Here is a 24,319-nt window from a genome sequence, read left to right on the forward strand (position 1 = left end):
CAAACAACTGCTAATGTCTTTTTGCCACAGAATTTGTAAAAACTTTTCTATTGCTACTCCAATCCTATGCTCCACCAACATTAGTGCTATTTTCATGTGACATTGTTATAAAAAAAAATGCTCTCACTTAGATACCGTACCGTAGTTATTTACTATGTTTAACTCTGTCATTACTATTTTTATATATCTTCTTTTGAATCCTTTTAACTTGTTATCTGTATGCCAATTAATTTATCTTATTGACAGTAACTGAAAATACAACTGTTTCTTAGTTTGTTAAAAAAGCTAACTCCACTACAATGAGTTTGATATACTTTTGCTTGCTTTGTCTTGTTTCAACTTCAATGGTAAGTATAAATTACAACTAGCTTAGAGTGTAGTAGTATAGGATTATGGGAGCTGGTATACAAGTCCCCCCCCCCCCCCCCCCTTGGCAACTCATGACAAAGAGGAATTGACCAAAACATGTGGATTGAAGTGTGTGAACAGTAAAGCAAAGGTAAAGTAGTTTCACCCTATATGTTTGGTTGAGTCCTGTCTTTGTCATGAGTTACCAAGGGGGAAGGGGGGGCTTGTATACCAGCTCCGATTATGTTAAACCGGATAGTCCAAACCTTGAATTGACACGTGGGCTCATGTGGGCCTGGATGTTGTGTGTGACCAACTAATAGCCTGCTTTCTATATCTTTTTTTTAACAAAATTGCCAATTATTCAAATACAGCCACACTTTGTGTTAGTACACACTAGAGATGCAGCGAACCCAAAATTTTTATCCGCACACCGCACCGCAACTGACTCATCTATCCGCGCACCGCACCGCACACCGCAATTTATCTGGAACTTTGACACTGCACCGCACTGCACACCGCAAATTACAAAATTAAAAAAAAATATTTTAACGAGTTATTGTTTAGAAAGTCAATTGTAGGAAAAAGCATCCATGGCATATAACTGGTAACCTAGTACCAATACAGTTGTGCACTAATTGGCCAGGCTAACCAGATCATATTCTCTTATCAGCAATGCATCTAAGTTCTAAGACATAATACAAACTAAGACAAATAGAATGTTCCTGGATCCAGTATCAGGACTTTTGAACACTTTTTGTAAGCAATAATGCAATTATAATGCCAGTGGCTATATGAACTACACACACAAGAGTAAAACTTATAGCCTGAACTCACTGGGCTAACTGATATAGTAAATAATGCGGTAGTTGCGCTAGGCCTATAGCCTGGTAACTGAGCTTATCAGCTAGGCTACTAACCAAAAACATTCGTACAGCTTCCCTGACAAGCAAGCCCTAAAACCCTGTCAACTGCAAGCCATTTGCAATTTGCATTTGCATAGCTTTCCATCTTAAAGTTTCCGAAGGGAAAAATAACTGATCCGTGTTTCCAATTTAAATTTGAAGTTTCATAGCTGATTCTTAAAAAGTTGAAAGTTTACGTTTACGAAAGTTTAATTTCTTGAAAGTTTACGTTTACGAAAAATTAATTTCTTGAAAGTTTACGCGGCAAGCGGCGCGGCGCGGCTTTGTCATTTCAACCTTCCACGCGGCGCGGCGCGGCACGCGGCGAAAAAGTCAAAAGCGGCCGCGTACGCGGCGCGGCGCGGCGCGGCTTGCATCACTAGTACACACAATGTTTTGTTATTTCATAGTTATTTTGTAAGCTATATGGAAGCACAGGAATACAATCCTGTAAAAGTGGCAGCATAATGGCACTTATTCTCAATTTAGGGTACTGTTTCAATTTTATGTCAACTTTTGTTTTGTTTTGAAGGTGATGGTTTATGCTAGACCAGATGATTCAGAAGAAGATAAATGTCCACTAGTTAACACTGTTGACGGCAAACTGAAGCTCTGTCTTATGACGATAAATGAAGTTGAGCGGTTATGTTGTGTATGTAACCGTGGCGAGAAATTAACAGAGCTTTGCCAGGAAGTTCCTGGAGGGTAATTGTTTTCTTAATCTAGTAGTTGTACACTTGTATTGTATGTATACAGTATTAGTGAGAAATCTATTTGCTTTGAAAGAAATCTCTTACAATCAACTCAAAGTGATTTTAAATAAGTTTTTTGTTAACAAAATGTTTTGTGATTGTTATTTTGTTTTGTCATCACCGGCCACCATTGTGTTATTCATCATATTGTATATATGTGCTATCACTACTAGTTTACGGTATACTAGTAGTTATATCTACTACAATGTTTTTGCAGCACTTGGCCTTTGGTGCCATTGCTGTGGTGAGCACTGAGCATGGACTTTTGGCTGTACAGCAACTCACTGCTGTTGTGGTAAATTGAGCAACTATAATTATCTTTTTCAGTGAAAACGATTATCAAAGTACCGTATGTACGCCTTGTGAAAGTGGAACATACATTGATGAAGATGCACATAACCGGACAGAATGTTACAAAGATGATTTGGTTTGCCCTCCAGATCGCATTTATGTTTCATCAACTCCCAGTGAAAGACCAAGGTATGACAGCAGATGAACATAATTAATGGTATCATGACATTTTCTCGCAGCCAATTTATCGCAGAGATATATATCTCATCTGAGAGTACTTTACCCTTTGAGCATATCGTGTGAAGATAATTGTTGTTTACCAATTTTGAATTCCTAACACAGATTTTTTACTAGAGACGTGATGCAAAAGTGATCCAATATTATTATTTGAAGCACCACAAAAATAAAATACAAGCTACAAACAAACAAAAATGCTAACCTACTTCTGAAAGTAAGATGATATCACAAGGCAATTGGACGAAATTGTTTAAATGTCAAAATGAAATCAAACACAGAGTAGTTTGAATTGAAATGAATTTTTTTATACATATTTTCGTTCCTACCAATACTACTCTTTGCTTGTATAACTATTTTGAAGTAATTTTTAATACCTTTAATGTACAGTATTATATTGATATTGTGCCAACACATCGCACTCCAGCTTGTAATATCTTTGAAATATTGGCTGACGTTTGCATCACAGCAGATGTGAAAAAACTGTGATCGGAATTTAACACTGGTAACAGAAAGCATCTGCACAAGGCAAGATATGCTTAATGAATGAAATAGAATTTGTACCAAACTTTGGCGGTGAGATATTCCTGCTTCGGAAGTCGGAACGGCCCCTGTCAATTGTCTCGCGCCGGGACGTCGTATCAATCATGATATTACACTTTTACTATCAAGGTTGCAATTGCAGTTTTCACCTTTGACAACAAATTTTGTGTTGGCACAGATGTGACTGCCCTGACGGAACACACTCCACCAAAGATGATAAGTGTGAAGTTCACAACTCATGTCGTTCCGGATACGGTGTTTTAGTTGAAGGTTCATATAATCGTGACACTGAATGTGAATTGTGCCCGAATGGTTTCGTTTCTACAAACGATTCACCAACAGAAAGATGCACAAGAAAATGGTACTGTAGCTTGTTGTTTACATCCAATTGATATATTATTTATACTGAATAATATAGCATAACGAAAGTGATGAATTTCATGGGGACAAATCAGCTAAGGACTTCATGGCATATTATGTACAGTAGCTTAGTAGTTAAAGCATGTAATTACAAGGAGGTCAGATTCGTGTATGCAATTTTTGACTGATCTACTTGTCATATCAATGAGAAAGGCTGCTATCTACAATAATACAAAACAAGTAAAATTATTTTTTTACACTCGGTCAGTGAAAACTCGTTTAGCAGGAAATCAATTTTGATCCATGGGATCATCTTTGTCCAAGGTGGTTAAATAGAAATTATGATGCTTTTAAATCTTTGTAGTTGGCATACTCAAAAACGTTGGACCCCAAAATGATTAGAGTTTGAGTGATTATTATTATTATTGTTGATTGTATCATTAATCTTTGTGTGTGCACAGAAACGTCTTGTAAAGAGCTGAAGGTAGCACATAACTGGCAACGAACACAGCGCTGCATAAAAACGTATATTAATAAAACTTTTGGTTGTATTATACTTGTAATTTTCTTTTCATTTTGAACAGACAAATTTAGTTAATCGAATAGACAGCCTGTCAGCTTTAATGGAATTATTTGAAATCACAAAATGTAACACTGTACTCATACAGTTATGCAAACTAAAAAACATGGTTTTGAGAATAAAATTTATACACAGAACAAAACGTCTTCTTGCCATTAATTTTATATAGGTAATATATTTCGACTCAGAGCGATGATTTGCATCCTCAGAGCGATGCGCATTGTCATGGTGCGCGAAACGTCAGTGAAGCAACAAACCATCCTGTTAGTTGTTGCTTTTACTTTCAATTTCATCAGATGAACGTTGCAACTAGTGCTAGAAACGATAATTGTCCTGATGAACACCCAAACTTTTCAGTATTCAATTTGATTTACCACGGGAACAATTTAAAGTTTCTCCATTTATAAGCAAAAATAAAGATGAAGGCACCACTAATTCATTTGTTGCTTTTTAATTTTAATGGACACGTCTTCAGAAAACTGTCACTAATAAGAAACGTTTGGCAAGCTCGAAGTGTAGGCTAAGTCTGACTTCCCGCAGTTAATCTCGTTTCTTGCTGCTTCAGGAGCAACACAGGAGGTCAGTTACCTTATTTTGTTTTCGAAGACCGATTAGGTTTGGACTCGCGTCAAACAGCGTTTCGTGATTAAAATACAACTGTTTCTATGGCGACAGTATCGAAAGCCCACGATGGCATCTGTTTATGTACAGAATTATTGAGGGGAGTGCAGTGGTGTAGCCAGCCCTCGAATTTGGCGTCCGCAGTTGCCGAGGTAGGCCTAAATGCCGATGTACATAATTGAACAAAATATGAGAACAAATAAAATGAAGTTTTACCCATTATATATTCAATAAAAGCATTTGTAAAAAAAAACCTGGCCATTTTCACTTCGTGCGCAACACGAAAAAACATTATAGGCTAACAGACAATAATGAAAGCATATTTATGTAAAAAATAAAAATTGAAATTGCCCTCGTGGCACGTGAAACTACTACCGTTTTAAAAAATATTCAGAAATAGCCAAGTTTCATCTTTATTTTCTAATGTGCAAAAAAAGGAATTTTTACGTTTTTGTTTATACAATAAATGAAAATTGAAATTGCTACCGTGGCAAATGAAATTACTATCGTATTTAATTAATGTGAGTACGAAATAAAAAATAATCAAATCTCGCGTAATTCATGCCTTGCGGCATTTGGGTCTTACGTCATTCATGCATTGTGGCATTCCGGTCATGTGTAATTCAGGTCTTGCGTCATTCGTGTTCGCGCCATGCGAACCGTGGCATTAAGTGGTGTACCGTTTTGAACTTGAGTTGTGAAGTCAAAGCAAAACTAACTCGACTCTGGAAACTCCATGGCTCTAATTTGGGCAACAGTAGCTTTGCAAAAACGCTACAAATTCATCTCTCTCATACCCTACTCGTGTTCAAAGGAATGAAAGCATCCCTGTTATCGTTCCTGGGACGAAGACAACGACCCCAACCTTGACAACAACCAGTGGTGATGGCATTGCAATGAACAGTCAAAATGGTAAGTGTGGAGTAGGGTGTACCATTTTTCAAAAAGTTTTTAGAAATTATTGCGGCTATGTATTACGGGTTTCCACTTTTGTTAAAAAGTATTTTGGTAAAGTTTCAGAATTTTCCTGCCAAAACTGTGGTTCTGCCGCCATTTTTTCAAAATGGCGGCCAGATAAGATATTATGAAAATCTACAGCCTTAAACTGGCGGAATGTGATCATATAATATGTCAATTACGGGGTTTTTGGTGTCACAGAACTCGAATTTGGAGTTAAAAACACTCTACGGCAACAATTTTGCAAAGTAAATTTTGACATATAGATGTGACCACACTGTTTTGGACTGCAAATTTACATGAAAAGAGCATCTTATTGTCATTTTAACCTTGAAATGCATGTAGGCTATACATAAACTTTTCTAGTCGGTGTGATTATATCAAATAGTATGAGGGAAAGATTAACATGTACTTTCTCGTGTACTTTCACATCCGATGAAAGTCTACTAACTAGTCCACAGTAAGTTATAGCCTATAGCCTGTACTTAGTTACTAACCTACCTGCTTATTAACTAATGGACGGCAACAGAGTAACCCACGGCAGACCAAAAAGTTCGAAAAGCCGAAGTAAACTCTCCCAACTGGGTAAATGCTTTACTTCTACACGACGAAGATCATCATTAACTCAGTGACTCAAAGCTAGTGATCGTACGCAAGTTACAAGATTCAGATCAGTAGCCTAATGCCACTGAATGAGACGGCCGGTGAAGCACACCGCTCACTGGCACAAAAACCAAAAAGAAAGTTCTTCCTCATTGGGAACACTAGCGAAAGACTAGGTATTCCAAAGCTTCCTAAAAGCTCTGACGTTCTTGCTAGGCTGTTGTTCCTCAGAGACGAAAGTCACAGAACGATCAACCAATCCATCGTGATAGCAAGGGAGGAAATTCCCCTGGTATGGAAACACCATTTTGGCGTGGGTTAGGTATTGGGTAAGGAAAACGAGAAACAATTTGGAACAGAGAAGTAATCGTAAAAGGTTATTGTTAAAAATGCGGATATAGACCGGCATCTGAAGAATTTGTATGAAACTTGGTATCAACTAGAACTTGATTCCAGGCTTGAGAGGAATAATAGTGATTCATTTAAAAAAACGTTTGCATGATATGGAAGAAAAGCTCAAAGATCCTCTGAATATATGTAAGACTACTTCGCGATCAATTCTCATGCATTCCAGTATTATTGACTGGGAGACAGATTTGGAACATCTGAAAAATCAGCTCCAGAGAGATCAAGTAGGTTGCGCATTGGGCAGAGATGCTCTGTAGAAGAGACGGGCCTGAGCTAGAGAAAAACGACACAGTGCAGCTGGTGAAAGGAAACAGAAAGAGGATGTTGCTGACCATCTGAAAACCGTGAAGTTAGACTTAACTACAGATGAAGAAACAGAAAGTGACAGTGACAGCTGGAAAACTCCTGAATGGAAAAGAAAATGGGTATTTTGTCGCCTACAGCCTACCTTTAATATCTGATCGACTTGGATGAGCTATCGGCAAAGAACAATGTTCGCTGTGTGGCTCAAGCGTCCGGCATACAAGTCGAAGATACTAATATCAGCCACAACAGCTCATAGACTGGCTAATAAGACTATAGGTCCCCTCACTCCCAAATTAATTATCAGAGATGAGTTCCAGGCCCCTGATTTGGCAATAATTCACTGGGCCGGTAAGATTCTGAAAATGAGAGGATATGTTTCATCAGAACAGTGCTGTGTATATGTATCTGGCGTTGGTTTTGATGATGAAGGTAAGGAAGAAATAAAAGCTTCTGGGGGTGCATGAGATACCAGACGGCACCAGATCATCTCAGGAACAAGCCGTTATAAAATTGGTGGAAGACTGGAGAGAGAAAGGTATCATTGATGGTAGGTATTTGATACGACTGCCGTCAATTCAGGGAAGTGGCAAGGTACTTGTAGGCTGCATTGCTGGAGGCAACAATATGGGAAGGCAATTTGGAACATACTGATCAAGAGTGGCAACAAATGCCAGTAGCAGAATGGAAAAATTTCAGTGATTATAAGAAACTAAGCAAATTCGTTTTGAACGTAAGGATGGTCAACGATATTGCGGAACGCGGGATTAAGCTAATCACTGATTTTATTGACAGGTGTTCTGACGAAAGCCACCGGCAAGCTCTCTTGCCTGTCGTGCAAAGGCACAGAGAACAGTTTTCAAATTACAAAAAAGCTAGCTTAGCCAAACTCAATTTTTAAAGAAATTCGTCAAAAATTCAGTCAATTGAGTGTTTGCATAACTCCAATAGGCTATTGTGTTGATGAAATACTGGGAATTGAAATCAATCAGGACTGAAGCATAAGGAATAGCATGCAGAAGAAACAGGGATGGATCGTGTTTGAGAGTGATTTACTCAATTTATTTGTAAATGAATCGTGTTGTTATTTCAACAGTTTGACAATATTTCAGAAATGCTCATTCTGGGGTGAGGTATTGTTGGTCAGGTTGTGTCCATGTCTGCAAAATTTCACCATAAATTTCAAGTGGTGAAATTTCACTTTGCAAAATTGTTGTCGTAGAGCGTTTTTGACTTCAGATTCGTGTTCTGTGACCCCAAAAACCCCGTAATTGACATATTATATGATCACATTCCGCCAGTTTAAGGCTGCAGATTTTCATAATATCTTATCTGGCCGCCATTTTGAAAAAATGGCGGCAGAACCACAGTTTTGGCGGGAAAATTCTGAAACTCTACCAAAATACTTTTTAACAAAAATGGAAACCCGTAATACATAGCCGCAATAATTTCTAAAAACTTTTTGAAAAATGGTACACCCTAGTGTGGAGCAACCTCGCTCTTAATTGTCTGCCTCAAGGTACTCGGATGTAACAATAGTTGCGTTACTTTGTCATTTGTCTTTGGTGTCTTTAATTTATGTGCCACTTTGGTCTGACTTAAAGTACCAGTGAATTTGTAAACTACTGTGTTTTACAGCTTCATACTTAGAGTTAGATATGCTGCATCAAGAAAGTTTCTTTCAACAAAAAAAGTCAATATATCATATTTCTTTGGTAAGACTGATGAGTGGGATGCGTTATGCGTGTAGCAGATTTAAAGGTATTGCAGCAGATGAAAAGCACGAGAAGTATTTGAAATTGGGATGTGATAAGACAGAAGTTGCTGCGGAGTTTTGTTATCTTGGAGAAATGCTAGGAAAAGATAACTGCATCAGTGGAGCAGTGGCAGCAAGGATACGTGCGGGTTCGAAAAAGTTTAAAGAATTGTCAGGCACACTTTGTGGCAGAATGTTTTTTCGCAGATTAAAAGGTTAAGGCCTGTGTGAGATGCGTGATGTGTTATTGAATGCTGGCCAAGAGAGATATCAAGCGAATGTAACGACAGAAATGAAAGAGGTTTGAATGATGCGTGGTATGACCCTTCTCGACAAAATTATAAATAATGTCTGGAGAGAGTGGACTGATGTTGAGGATTACTTGCGTGGACACAATCTGAGATGGCTTGGACATCTTGAACGAATGGATGAGATCAATTTAACAAAGCTAGTTTAAAAATAAAGTAAAAATGAGAAAAGAAATATCAAAGAAAACATGAGAACACATCGTGAAGAATGATCTAACAAAAAGCAACTTGAAAATTGAAGATGCCAACGATAAAGGGAAATGAAGAACTTGCTGCAGACAACTGGTCGACCTTGACGTTTCGGGATGAAGACCAGACTTCTTTGAAGCAAAATAGAGACAGAAAGAGATATATTCGGTTATAATACAAGATTTAGTTTGTGCTTTGTTCGTCTTTTATGGTTTGATATTTTAAGCTAGCTTTAGCAAAGTGTTTTTTTATTTTTCAGAATTTACATATCTGGTGCTGTTCATCATCTTTTTGATTCTTGCGTTTTTCTCCATCCTTACAAACTTCGTCATCCTTTGTCGGTACTGCATAAAGAAACATAGGTCAAAAACATGCAACTCTCCGCCTGTGCCGTACGACCCAACGTAAGCTAGTATTAATTTTACAACTACGATCCAGGGCACGTCAGAGTCTGACTGCATCACTTTTCGTTTCTTAATCGCAGTTTCCTCTTTCTGTGGTTAGTGAGTAAAAGCAGGGCTTGTTGTACCTGGGTCTGCTACTATTCGACTAGTCCGATTGGGCTAGTCCGATTCGGCTAGTCCGATTCGGCTATTTCCCTTTTCGGCTACAGCCCGATTCGGCTAGTCCGATTTGGCTAGTCCGATTAGGCTTGTTCCCTATTTGGCTACAGTCTTTATCAGTTAGTTTCCTTTTCGGCAATTTTTTGAAAATCAAACGATAATCCTTCTGTAATTCAACAAAATCCTTCTGTAAATCCAACGACGCCTTCTGTTTATTTAGAGAATTTTGTATTTTATTCCACAATATGGTTTCTTTTGCATTCCGACAAAGAAAAACAAATTGAAATGAAATTTAGCGAAAAATGTTTGAACTATTAAATTGAACTGTTTGCTCACATAAAATCGACAACGATGCCTTCTGTTTATTTAGAGAATGTTGTATTTTATTCCACAATATATTTTCTTTTACATTTGAAATAATCGAAGCTTTAGATGAGTGGGGTTTACACCTAACCACTGAGATCTTAAATCATATTTATGACACCGGAAACATCTCTAGTGATATGGTACGTTCCATATTCATAACTTTACCAAAGAAAACCGGAGCAACAGAATGCTCACTCCACAGAACAATTAGCCTTGTGAATCATTTAACAAAGATTTTACTCCGAATCATGATGATGAGATTGAGACCAAAACTAAAATCGGAAATTTCAACAGCACAGTTTGGAATTGTTCAAAACAAAGGGACCACAAAAGGAATTTTTACATAAAAATGATAACAGAGAGATGTATGTCCGATTCTTTTGTGTATTTAGATAATTTTGTATTTTATTCTACAATATCGTTTCTTATGCATTCTTGCATTTTATCCAGTGTTTACCTTTGAGTGCCTTCCCAGACGGCAAAATCCGTCATTTGTTGTCTGGGTTAGTTCAAAATATGTTTTTTACATCAAAACAACATTTTTCATTATTAACAATAGAGGTTAATGAGATAAATAGAAGTGTTTTGTTAGTTGTTCGAGTGTGTTATTGTTCAAAATACATGTAAAAACTTACATACGAGTTATTAATTACGGAGATAGCATAAATTTGATGCTCTAAAACAAAGTCATATATTATCATAATAGTGTAGTCAAACTGGCAAATGAGCGGACGACAGTTTTTTATGATAATACGCGATCCATCAGTTTAGAGTACTAACCGGCGGTAAGTATTAACCGGCGATTCAATTCGATAATATCAAACCTCCATCTTTACACTCTGACTACAAAAAAAAATTAGGCCTATATCACGTGAAAGTTACGAGTAATTAAGCATTGATTTCAACGACCTAATTTTTGGGAAAAAATCAACTTTACGACGGTATTGCGAACTTTGATCTTCCGCTTTGCAAGGCAACTTGATAGTTACTTTGCGCTTTAGTCCAACGTAGAGTGGTTTCACTTTAACCTGAATAAAAAAATGTCTACTTTCTGGCTTTTTTTCCCAATTAAAATCATTAATCAGCGCATTCGAAAAGGTTTTCCAGAATTTCGTTATTGTGCGGTGACATGCATTTCTGTGGTAAACAACTTTCCACTTTTTTCTCCGCTATTCTCTTTTAAATACCGGCGCGCGTAATTAGGAGTGGTAATTACGCAATTCATTATGACGCAACCAAAGGCTTTAATTTATCGCACGGCTCACCCAGACAGTAAGATCCGCCATTTTTACATTGATTTAACGTCTGCAGACGTTGAATCGTTTTAGAAATGACGGATTTTGCCGTCTGGGAAGGCACTCAAAGGCAATAGAAACCATAAATTGTGGAATAAAATACAAAATCTCTAAATAAACAAAAGGCGTCGTTGGATTTAGAATTTTGTAATAGTTGAGTATTCTAATATATTCTAAATCAAAGTTTACATGCAGACGGCGACGCAGGATGCATGTCAATTTTATCTGAGCAAACATAAACAGTTCAAAAATAAATTGAGCAAACAGTTCAATTTAATAGTTCAACCATTTTTGCTAAATTTCATTTCAATTTGTTTTTCTTGTAAATACAAAATTCTCTAAATAAACAGAAGACGTCATTGGATTTACAGAAGGATTTTGTTGAATTACAGAAGGATTATCGTTTGATTTTCAAAAAATTGCTGAATACGAACTAACCGATATAGACTGCAGCCAAATAGGGAACTAGCCCAATCGGACTAGCCGAATCGGGCTGTAGCCGAAAAGGGTAATAGCCGAATCGGACTAGCCGAATCGGACTAGCCCAATCGGACTAGCCGAAACGGGCCATTCTGGTTGTACCTGACGTATCAAAACAACGCAGTCATCCCAGCTAGGTAAACTTGACGTTTTTGCACCCTTTCAACGCCGTTGGACGTTGAGCGACTTTGAAACGGTGTAAAAACATCAGTTTTGCCCGACTAGTGTTGCAGTGTGTTAATTCAAACGCAGCAATTCAACCAGCCATTCAGTTACTTTTTACATTGTTTCAACGTCGGACTGATGTGATGTCTAGAAAAGAGAGGCGTTTTAATCAAGTCGTAATGTTGAAGCCAGTTCTCGGCCAGCAAAAGTGGTTGTTTTTACATTGTGTCAACATCAGGTAGTGGTGTGAAAAGCACCTTTGCTGGCTAGGCCAATGAGAGTACGCTAACTGCAAGACATGCGATGTCTCTTTTCAGAAACAACCGCAACCCAGTTAACATCATTGAAAGAAGTCCACTTTTAAACACGTAAGTATAATCTTGTAATTTTGGAAATATTTGAGCATTTTTTTAAAATTAGCCATTGCGCAACGGTTTTCTGCACAGTTAGGTCGTATTCACTGTTACGTCATTGGGGTTGTCTAAATATCTAAAATTTCGTCTTTATACTGTAGAAAGTAGTCTTTTTTGAAGCATTTTACTTCGTTTCGTCTAAGCTAGCGTTTCTTAACCGGTGCGCCATGTAAGGTTGCCAGGTGCACCGCGAGGAAATGAAAAAAAAAAGATTCAAAAGAGTCTATTAATTTTTAGGTTTGGGACAGAAAGTATGTGTTCTTTATATCTGAGGCAAGGAAACTTAAACGTTTCAACTTTTATATAAGAGATATAATTCGTAGGTGCAGTGGCTGCTCGTCCATAAGGACTGCAAGGATGCAGCCATAGCTGTACGAGACCAAACCATTTTGGGGGGGCAAAACGTAAATTTGCCTAAATCTGCACGCTTTTACAGAAATTGCTCAAATATAATGTATGCATTGCATGATAACAGTGAAAGACTAACATAGCAAGATCACCAGCTAGCTAGAATTTCTTACCAAAGTAATCAAGATAGAACAACTAAATTCATCTTTAAATGTACCTTGCTTGTGCATTGCTCGATGCTTCTGCGCTTTGGCATGGTAGATAGGAGTAACATTTAGAAGTATTATATATTTCAGCAGTAGCATTTTAAATGTTGGTGAAATTAACATGACACAGTTGCATATACAAACTAAATATTCATTTTTTATTTTGGGGCGCAACTGCACCATTGTAATTTGGGTAGTTTTATAAAAGTAACCAACCAAAGCTAAGCAACACCACAACATTAACATTACATTTAGCAGGTACAGTATATAACATTTTTTGTTAAATTTTGTGGTGTTGCTTAGCTATGTCCGTTTATGATTGAAAAAGTACCGTAACCTCTCCACCCGAATTGTTTTATAAAAGTATTCACCAGATTTATATAAATTCATATTTTGTAGTTGCCCAAATCAAGATGATGCATTTATGGATAATATGAAAAAACTTAAAGACTTTGTAAATTTTGATGCCGAGGCAACTGCATCATGCCAATTTGGGCAGTTTTATAAATAGACTATGATCAGATAATTTCATATTTTTTTTGTTGCCCAAATCTAAACGATACAGTCATGTAAATGGAAAAAATTACTGAATTTGTTCATTTTTGGGAAACTGCCTCACGCTAATTTGGGCAGTTGCATAAACAGACTAATCAGTTTCATCAGATAATGTCATGTTTTTCAGTTGCCCAAATTGGCATGATGCAGTTGGTTAAATGCATTTCGTACTGCAGTTTGATCACCATACAATAGGCTACATCAATACGGGTGTGCCAAATGAATATTTGCGGCACATTTCTTGGGCAAATAAGAGGCTGTACTGTACTTAGTTTGATAGGTAAAAGATATTAATTTGTAGTTTTTCTTAATTATTGCAATTTTGAAGCTTTTCATATAGCAATTTTTGCCCTAATTGCAAGATGTTGCCCGAATTCGCGACGTTTTGAAACAACAGGGGGGCAGCTGGCCCCCCCCTGCCCCCTGGCTCGTACGGCTATGGATGCAGCCCCCAGCTGCTTTTGTAGCCGAAAGAAGTTTAAGTATTATTATAGCCTGATTTATTAATTGCCTTACTCTGCATACTGTACAGTACCGTAAATGGAAGATAATACAACCATGAGGCCAATATAATAAAAAGTTGCAAGCAATTCGAGAGAAATACCGGCATACCCAAAAAAATCGCGCTTGCCCGTTGCGCCACGACGTTTTTAGATGTCTACAGGTGCGCTTTGAGGTAAAAAAAGTTAAAAAACACTGCATCAAAGCTCTGGCTTTTCGACATTAGTATAACTTGATAGAGCGATATTCTTCGCAAAGCTTTGGATACAGAATAAAAACAGCAAATTCCATGTCAACAAGGTTTCAGAATTTATTATACTGCACACTTCTGTTCTGAGTCTATTTATTTGAAGATTGTTTTGTTGAAACAAAGTTGCTTGTTTTCCGAAATATAACAAGTCAAAAGCTTTGCGTCGAAACGGCTCAAACTATTTCAATGTGTTCTGTTTTAAATACCCTACGTCATCACAAAACAGGACTTGTCTTTTTCCATACAGTAACAATCAAGACCGAGATGCCGAGGCTGGATCAAGCTGTAGTAGTCAGTCAAATCAATCACGGTAAGTCAGTTACTACCTTGCCAGGTGAAATAGCTGACAATCTGAGCGTCACAGCAAGTTACACAACTATACTTGGTGTTCGTGTATAAATGTATTTTGATAGATAAACTACTGGCATAGGCACGATGTCTTTTTTTGCATTGATTCAACGTCTTCTGAGAAATAGCTGCCTTTCAATGTTAAATTTTAACTAGCTGAGACTATAATCAGTTTTCAACCAGCGAAAGTAGTTGTTTGTACGTGGTATAACTTCTGGCGGCAATGTGAAAAGCATCTTTGCTGGCTATGTTATAAAGAGGACGCAAACTGCAAGTTTTTTTTGTTTTTTTAGTAACACTAACAACGACAATTCAACTAGTATTGATCAAGAAAGGCCACTTTTAAACCCGTAAGTGTAATCTAAATTTTTATATGAACTATTGCGTAGTAATTTTTAACGCCAAGTTAAGTCATAATCACTTAAACGTTATTGGAAGCATTTAACTTCGTATTGTCTTAACTAGAGCTTTTTGAAATTAATGAATGGATACAGCGACATTCTTTGCAAACAGCTGAAAACGATATAAAAACAACGCATTTTAATGTAAACACGAAAAGTTTCAGAATATTTCTATGCTCGTTACTTCTGAATCTGAATATTTGGAAGATTATTTTGTTGTTACCCTGCGTCATCACAAAAACAGCACGTGTCTTTTTTTATACAGTGACAATCAAGACCGAGATGCCGAAGCTGGATCAAGCTGTAGTCAGTCAAATCAATCACCGTAAGTCAGTTACTACCCTATCATATGAAATAGTTGATAATCCTAGTCTAATAGCAAGTTATTTAGTGTTTGTATAAATGCATTTTGATTTTTTTTTCGTATCCAGGCTTACACCTGGTTGTTGAAGATTTAGATTAAGTGGACGGGAACGCAAGGAAGCCAATCTTCGTGTCCACCTTCAGGAATGCTTTTAAGTGTCCTGCCAAAGACACAGCTGCATGCTCAAGAGCGGTGTCAAACCGGCGCCCTTTCGATTGCCGTTCCAGCGCTCTCACCACTCGGCTGTGCAGCCTACAGCCGAATGTATATTTTGATAAAAAAAAAATACTACTGACATAGGCACTTTACACCTAGCTAATTTTTAAAAAATATTTTCTGTTTGATTTGCCTGCAGTGAAAGCGATGCCTTGGAATCTACTCCTCAACTTTCAACGCATCCCTTGTGAGTGATTGTTCAATTATTTGTTGTTTGTGATCTTGTTAATTCGTTTAGTTTAGTGTCATGCATAAAAAAATATCGTACCATGAAAAAACAATACATTTTTAGTAAAGAGGTGGTTTTCTTGAACCACAGGCAAATACAACCTAGCAGCCACCCGGCATTTAACAGAATACAATAAACTGAAAAAAACAATATAAATTACAAACGTTTTCGGCCATACACAATTACACATATTAGCCCTTATCCAGTAACTTTTTATATTATATTAAATGTTGTGTGGTTGATAGGGTGTATTTATTTAAACAAACAAGCCTTTAAAGTGTTTTATTTGATACGCCTCCATAGAGAAGTACTGCGTAGTCAAAAGCTTATTTGGTTTATGGAAGAAGTGTTGTCGTTGGGTAAAGCAACTTATTTCACGGACTGCTTTTTTCTTATGCCTCAACCGTAATCTGCTGATTAGAATCGCTGATTACCGGTCCTCAGATGAGCTTCCTGCAAACTGATTCTTGATTGCCTAATCAGAAGATTAGCTTAATCGATTGCTTAAAAGATCCGTTATTGGTGCGTCCAATTCCGACACTTGTCAGACCACAAGGATGTGCCATACCGTTATGTTGTCTAATAAAACTTTTCTGTTTTTGTGAACCAACCCAGCAAACTGTCCACTTGAAGCAGTGACTGTCTCGTATCATTAGTATCTTTAGCTTTAATACCTTTGAAGAATTTTAGTATTATTCTTGCTCTTGACAAGATCATACTGAGGATGCTGTGATAGCGAAATCGATTTATGATTAAAAAATGAGGCTGGTAAACTGTTTGTTGCGTTGAGTAACAAGGCTTATATGCTGTTATGTGTAAGGCGTTAATGTGTAAGTCGTTATGTAAGGCGTTAATACAAAAAGGACAATATAGTATGTATCACATGTTTGTCATGTCGACTAGATTATTGCATGTTTGTGTGAGTTCACTGTTTAAAACTACCGACCTTTCAGAGATGGGAATGATGCTTCAAGAGTAAATGACGAGGGAGACCGACGCCCCATGTCTTATATTGATGAAGATGCAGCTTCCGTACTGACATCGGAAGTAAGACTAACATATGTTAAAAATCACATTTACCAATTGCGATCTAGTTGGTTGTGTTTAATGTAAGCTACATCACATGTTTTTTTTTAGAACGAAAACTGTGGTGACGAGGAAAATCGTCTTTTTCAAGCTGGCGTTGATGCAAACGGAACAGAATCGATTGACGGGAGTTCTGCTGGTGCCGCCGCCGCTGCTCCTCTGGTTGCTGCTCCTGACGTGTTGGTACAGCCTGACAAGTCTGCGTCAGTAAACAGCGTACATTTGCAAAATGGAGTTTCCAAAACTTTTCCTGACCCCGTATCTGCTCATGGAAGCTCCCGTCCTCTTTCCAATCACGCTTCCCCGCCCAATCACAACGGACCGTCTGCTGCTCCGTGCAATCCTCCTCGGAAATCTGCCGAAGCCAAATCAAAAAGTAATCGTGTTTTATTTTTATGTTTTTTTCCAACTCAGCACATGCCAAGAGTTGGTTTTCGATACTTGGTGGGATGTACCAATTCTTTATCTTAGATGACAAGTTAATCCTGTTGAGAAGGAGCGATTTTCCTGGCGTCAGCACTACCTGACTACTCACTGTAGAACAGCGAGCATTGTGTTTCGTTAAACATACCGGTGTAGCCTCCACACTAGCCATCATGACTTTTCCAAAAACATTTGTTTCTCGGCATTCGAGTGTAGCAAGAATTGACAGCGATAGACAGCGTGTTTTGCCCATCAGGTTCGGCTCATCAGTATCGCACCACTAATTTATGCCACATAGCTCTCAACTGCCGCGGTTGATTTTGTGGTGCGATACTGATGAGCCCAGGCTCATGGCGAAACTCGTGTCTATCGCTGTCAATTCTTGCTACACTCGACTGCCGAGAAACACAAGTTAATCCTGGTTGTACAATTGTACATTAATAAAAGAAAGGAATGCTTTGCTCTTTGTTGGTTAATTTATGAAGGCGCCATTTCGTCTAACGTTCAAACATTGCAACTGCCTATTTATTGACTCCCGGTATTAAATCAATGTAAAAATGAGTTGTTTTTAAAGCAAATGTTCAATTTCAGTGAAGATCGTTTCATTGTGCCTTTCAAAGTGGATGTGGCAGACTCATAGCATTAAAATGTACAGGGAAATGTCCCCCAGACCAGACTCTGAGAAGAATCAGTGCATTGCAGACATACGAACGAGAAGTAAGGAAACTATTTACAGTCGTTGTTTTACATTTTACTCTGTCGTGCATGTCCGTTTGTCTACTGTAAGTATTAGAGCCCGAAAAGTGGTTTTTGGTTTCCCGGACTTTCTGTTACGCACAGACTTACCACATATTCTTAATTTTGCACTAAACGTAAACCAAAGGTGGCACACTTTTTGCAATTCAATATACAGACCTTTTCTAGCCTACATGACCAACAATTTCAATATTCATGACTTCCGATTGCGTCGAAAATACAGCCTCCAAGCCATTTATACAACGCTTCGATATTACGCCAACTTACCTACGTGCTTAAAATAGTGGATAACTAACTGATAAACACCATTTTCTCCTACTTATTTTTTTTTTTGAACTAATTTTTCTCCATGTTTTCCTTCATACTGTATTTCTACAACGCCATACGTGCTACTTTTTATCAAAATGTTAGTTGAAAAATCTTAGTTGCATTCTTCACATAAAAGTAATTACTATTACTTTGCCACTGTAAATTGTTTGAATAATGTAAAAATAAATTAGGAGCTCCGCTGTGTTAATATGGCCAGATAAAAAAGAATTGGTTGGACAACATTACAGTAAAACTGCTGAAATTCAAAGATAGAAAATTGCGTTTGAGGCGCCACTGCAGGTCACGCTGTTGAATCCGGGAACTGTAGCCAATGGATTGTGTGTTTATCGAGCGTTGTTAAGTCCATATTTCTAAAAGACGACCCGCCATAACTCATGGACAGCGAAATACGGCCCATGCTTCGAATCTTTTGGGTACCCTTGGACTAGAGAATAGATGCGGACTACCTAGAAACCTTGCAATTGGGGAAATCTATGAGACCATGAACATAACACATGATTGCCGCTTGGGATTATGTAACCACGTAATTATGCAGCAATGAACAATGTAGCCTACACTACACCACACACCAAGGCCAAGGGTCTACAAATCATTTCGAATCTGTCACTTCTGTAATATTGATTGCGTACTTTGCATTTCAGTATTATTGTTAGTTTTTGCTTTTGTGTGTTAAAGTACATTTCTTACAGTTCCGTTCTTTTTTAGATCTAAACGCAGGAGAAGTATTCTATGAATTGTTTTGCAACCTACAAAATGAATTAGCGGATGACTTCAATCCCGAAAGCATTGATGAGCATCTCAGGAAGAATGGCATGACTCAATTTGCCGAAGATGTGCGAGAAGCCATTAATGGTGTTACAGAAAACAATGCTGTATTAGAAGAAAAATGATCACGGAAAAGTTTAGTTTTGAACTGCGAAAGCGTCTTATTAGATTCTTTCTAGCTTGGGATTCGAACGACTCACGCAAACCTTGTCTTTCTTTAAGTTTTTGCTAGTACCGTGAAAATGGGAAAAGTGCAGGGAGAAAAAGACGAAAAATTGTGGAAAAAATGTGAAAGTAAAAAAATCTCAAACACTCTACCTATCCAAGCGTCGTGACAAGAACACATGCAATTTTTTTTTTCGAAGATAAATATGTCGAACTGGACCAACAAGATGTTGCTTGTTTGTTTCTTGTCAGCTACGTTGGTGGTGTGCGTTGTTTTGCATTGCCATTATATTATCGCTTTTTTGTAAGTTATGAAGTATTAGGAAATTGTCAAACAGTATGTTTTTTTTTAGAAAAAGACCACTGTTTTATCTTGATTTTTTTTTACTTTTATAACTTCTTTGTGTTCAGTTACTAATACATACTTTCGTGATGTATCTTTAGGCTTAAAACTGACTGTACTTTTGTTTGTTTGTTTGTTTGTCATATCTTTATCCTGCATTGCGGGAAAGCGGACTTGAGCGCTATGCATCGGTGTACGCCTTTCGACGTACACCTGACCCACGCTGCAGCCGACGGCAATGTCTGTTTCCGGTTGTCTACTCTACTTATGGGTAGAGGTGAGCGGTGTTTTCAACAGCCAGGTTCGACTCCCGGCTAAGCTGGTTGTTGAAAACACCGCTCACCTCTACCCAGGGTGTAATAAATTGGATAGGCGTAGTTGCTGAAGTAAAGGCGGCCGAGAGAAAGGAACTGGCCACCCTACTCTCCTTAGTGCCGAAGGCTTAGTACAATGAGAACCTTATCTTCTCATACCCAACACTTGAATCAAGTATGGGACCCACCTTTACCTTTTTTACTCTACTTATGACTTAAATTTGGTACTACCATTACTCGAAATCGATTACTGGGTAGAGGCAATTATCGTAAAGTTTCTTGCCCAGAGAAACAACAGCAAGTGCGCTTGGCTGGAGTCGAACATGCAGGCTCTCAACTGCGAGCCCAACGCGCTAACCACTCGGCCACTGCTTTGAAGTGATACACAGTTGGTAGCTCGTATCACTTCCTTCCAATTCATTTCTCTTCTGTTGTTTTTACGTGAACGTACACTTCTTACAATGCGTTCGCATAACACACAGTCGTGAAGAAATGTATAGAATAAGATGGACCAACTTAAAGTAGAATGTTGGTTTTGTCAAAGTGAATCTTAAAACGTTTTCAAATGTTGAATCAATGTAAAAAAACTACTTATTTGCTGGTTGGAAATTCATGGGGGAAAATCATATATCATTCGTTTCCATTTACCCAATAAGCAATAATATAAACGAAACTGCTTTCAGTTTTTCACCCGATGTTTAATCTATTAGTGCTTCTTCGCGTCTGTTCTACTGCAATTCTTGCAATCAAAGTACATGTGACTAGCAATTGGATATTTTTTTCCGAATTCTTAGTGCTGCACTGCTCGTTGTGTATTATTGTCTGGGTTCTGACACTATGACAATACTGAAGTATTTTGTGGTATTTTCTTATGCAAAACATGCGGGAGTTCATCTGTTTTGTCAATTCGTTTTTTATACCACAGACAGGCAAGGCACAACAACACTATAGGGTTGAGCATTATAACAATATATTTTACATATTTACAAACAGTTTTAACAGTCGAACGTTTTCGGCTTAACTTAAGCCCTCATCAGGAATATGATAATGTTTGTAAGAAATGCAATAAATTTCAACTTTTTAAACTTAACGGAAATTTATTGCGTTTTTTATAAATATTTTCAGATTCCTGATGAGGGCTTAAGTTAAGCCGAAAACGTTCGACTGTTAAAACTGTTTGTAAATATGTAAAATATATTGTTGTATTGCTCAACCCTGTTGTGCCCTGCCTGCCTGTGGTACAAAAAAGCAAACTCTCCCGAAACTATAGTATGTGTTTTATAAATGAACTTTTTTAACACTTTTAATAACTTGTTATTTATAGCACATGTTGTCATTTTGAATACATCACGTCATTTCCACATAGTATAAATATTTTTGGTTCCATCTTAGTGCCAACCTCAGGCTTCAATTTTTCAATCGGTTCAGGCTTATTCCAGATTTTTCTGGTTTGGAAAGGATGAGCTCTCCAGGCAATTTTTCAAAGTTTTTGTTTTTACGTCTCAATGATTGTGGATTGTGTGAACATAATACCAGTATGCCTGCCATAAAGTTAAATGATGTTTTTTTTTATCTTTATATCACTTTTGAAACGTTTTTTTTTTTGTGCCTTAGCATGAATTTCTACTTTTCCATCATGTCTTGCTTCTGAGCTCTCCCTAATCGCTGAGTTTTTTGTTTGGTAGAAATTTCATGTCATGAGGTTTGGAGTAGGACGAGTAGTGTTTGTCGAATAGACTTTTTATTGCTACAAAGCAAGACGGACTATATAGAGGCCATGACAACGTACAATGGGATTGTTAAAACTGGGGGCAGATAGTGACGTCATAGTGCCATTGTCTTCAATTGAACCGACATTGAACCGTACGTTAGGCTAATATTTATAACACTGAAACGAAAGTTGTGGCAGCTTTAAAAAATTAATATGTTGTTACAGAACGGTAGCCTACTGAAAGTTGAAATAAATCACCAAGTACGCTACTCGTAAACAATTTATATATATTTTTAATCTCGTATGAAACGGGCCCACCACAAACTTGTAAAAGGAAAATACAATTAAATCGTTCGTTTGACATTGTACCACACCAACCTTGAAAATTGCGATGGATCAGCCATGATAACACTGAGATATTTAAAAAAGTGGTAACTTCATTAGCAAAAAGTATCTAAAAAAACAACTCGCTTAGTTAAAAGATTAATTGTTAACGTGCAAAAAGTAAGGCATCACGTTCCGGTTGGCATTTAGGCAGTTTAAACACTGCAACTTTATTTTCTTCCCTATAATTTCCATTGTAGTTAAAGATACAGCACTTCTTAACCATATTTACAAGAGTACTAATATATCACAAACAATGCTTCACAACCTAAAACAAATCAAATATAAGATTGAATCAAATATAGACGTATAAGGACGTTAAATAGCCTATCCACCAAGGCTGTTCGAAACAAACATATTTCTAAATACGGGTACTTGCGGTGCATCCTGACTCATTACTAGTAAGATAACTGGGTTGCTCAAGGGTAGACCCTCCGCCCTAATAGCTCAAATAACGACCAGCAATTCAATTAGGCTATGCTGTTTCGAATCAAATCATCCATGAACGTAAAAACAATCATTGTATTACTATCGGAAAAGCAGCTTATCATGCAATAGCACTGGGGTTGGAAAACTTCTTGACTGATGATTTCAATCTGTTTATTGCAAAAAGTTTCGAAATATGGATTAAGGGGAAGCCAAGAAAATGTAATTTGCTTTAAATCAAAATGAAACGATAAAAAAAAACTCCGGAAAAGACAAAAGTAAATTATTCGTTTTCTGCCTCACAGAAACTGACAGGCCTATTTGAGATTCTCAAACTATTAGCCTAGTCTAGTAGTTTTGTGTGGTAGTTTCATACACTCAGCTGGTGACCTCAAGAACTGCTGACTCGTAGGAGACTCTCTCATTCACATAGGCGTCAGACGTGTTGGGTCAAATTTAGTCCGGCAGCTTATTAGGCCTACGTTCTGAGATTCTCCAGTTTTTCACTATCGTTTCAAACGCACAACCAAATGAAATTGCTTGGATTTTGAAACGATTAAAAAAACATATTTTGAAATACCAAAACAAATCAAAGTAAGCTATTTCTATTATCGATCTATCTCATCCTTATGCTGATATAGGACACCGATAAATCACATTCCTACCAAGTTTAGAGTTGTAACTTAAGTAGGCTACTGTACCGGTACTCATTAAACTAAAATAGTTCCTGACTACCCTGAACTAAACGTACTGCAAAATGGAAGCATCTGTAGAGAATTTTAATTGAAGACAATGGCACTATGACGTCACTATCTGCCCCCAGTTTTAACAATCCCATTGTACGTTGTCATGGCCTCTATATAGTCCGTCTTGCTACAAAGCCATCTTAATGTTTCAACTGTACTCTGTACTCAAAGTACTTTACAAAAATTCAAACTTCCCAAACCGTAGTGAAAACAAAAAGATCAGCAACCATCTCAAGCACATGTAGCTCCACACAAAGCGAAAGTTACACGACTATAAACCTGTTTTCAATGCCAACTCATAACGTGCCACTTTCAGTGCCAACTCACAATTTGCCACCTCATCACTTTAAAAACAACTATTTGCAAAGATGTGATGTCTCATTTTATGCACCCAGTCATGTGCGGATGGGCTGATTCTCAATTTTCCTCTTATAAATATTTTACTTCCGCGTTGTCGATTTGGAGACTTTTGCTTAATAGTTACTGTAACTTGTGCTGCCTTGTGTTGTACTTTATCCAAATAAAGAGCGTCATTTAAGAACAAAAGCTAGATATTAAATAATGAATAGAGGTGGCTCAATGCATCTTATCAACAACTGAACAAATTCGTACTTTCTAACACCGAATATACAGTACAGTACAAATGCTGTTGCTATCACTGAACAACATACTGTATGACAGTTTACACTTTTCCTGAATAAATTTTCACTGTCGTGTCAGTTTGCTTTTGTTTGTCTGTGGCATTTCGCAGTGTGATCAGTATTTTTTTTTGTCCATTGTTTGCAACGAAAAACAAATAACTACTCCAAACCTAAGAGGAAGTCGAAATATTTAACACTCTCTGGGGACTGTGGAGAGAGGTATCATATTATTATCATAACCGACACATTGAAAGTGGTTTTACTAAACTAAGATCCGACATTGCATGTTTCTGGCCCGTCTTACTGTGCAAGGAATTTGGTGAAACGCTAGATTAGGCAATGCATAAAAATATTAATCAAAAGTTGAAAGT

General features: G+C 37.5%; 1 protein-coding gene across 1 annotated transcript; it reads left to right on the forward strand.

Annotated features, from left to right (window-relative positions):
* Positions 1–295: 295 nt before the first annotated feature.
* Positions 296–19,343, forward strand: LOC145769145 (uncharacterized). The gene is made up of 15 exons (XM_082580737.1): positions 296–347; positions 1,786–1,958; positions 2,333–2,485; positions 3,252–3,434; positions 5,449–5,546; positions 9,418–9,562; positions 12,345–12,395; positions 14,548–14,610; positions 14,942–14,998; positions 15,315–15,374; positions 15,769–15,816; positions 16,812–16,905; positions 16,996–17,320; positions 17,959–18,084; positions 19,159–19,343. Exons 1-15 carry the CDS (start codon positions 300–302, stop codon positions 19,341–19,343), a joined length of 1,809 nt encoding a protein of 602 aa, XP_082436863.1. The 5' UTR covers positions 296–299.
* Positions 19,344–24,319: the final 4,976 nt, after the last annotated feature.

The sequence above is a fragment of the Aplidium turbinatum genome, chromosome 4 (assembly GCF_918807975.1).
Source record: "Aplidium turbinatum chromosome 4, kaAplTurb1.1, whole genome shotgun sequence".
Taxonomy (NCBI): Eukaryota; Metazoa; Chordata; class Ascidiacea; order Aplousobranchia; family Polyclinidae; genus Aplidium; species Aplidium turbinatum.

Excerpts from the sequence above, each read along its gene's own strand:
- LOC145769145 (XM_082580737.1), top strand. The coding sequence starts at position 300 with ATGAGTTTGATATACTTTTGCTTGCTTTGTCTTGTTTCAACTTCAATG. Across the intron at positions 17,321-17,958 it reads TGCCGAAGCCAAATCAAAAA|TGAAGATCGTTTCATTGTGC; the intron begins GTAATCGTGTTT and ends GTTCAATTTCAG. Across the intron at positions 18,085-19,158 it reads TGCAGACATACGAACGAGAA|ATCTAAACGCAGGAGAAGTA; the intron begins GTAAGGAAACTA and ends GTTCTTTTTTAG.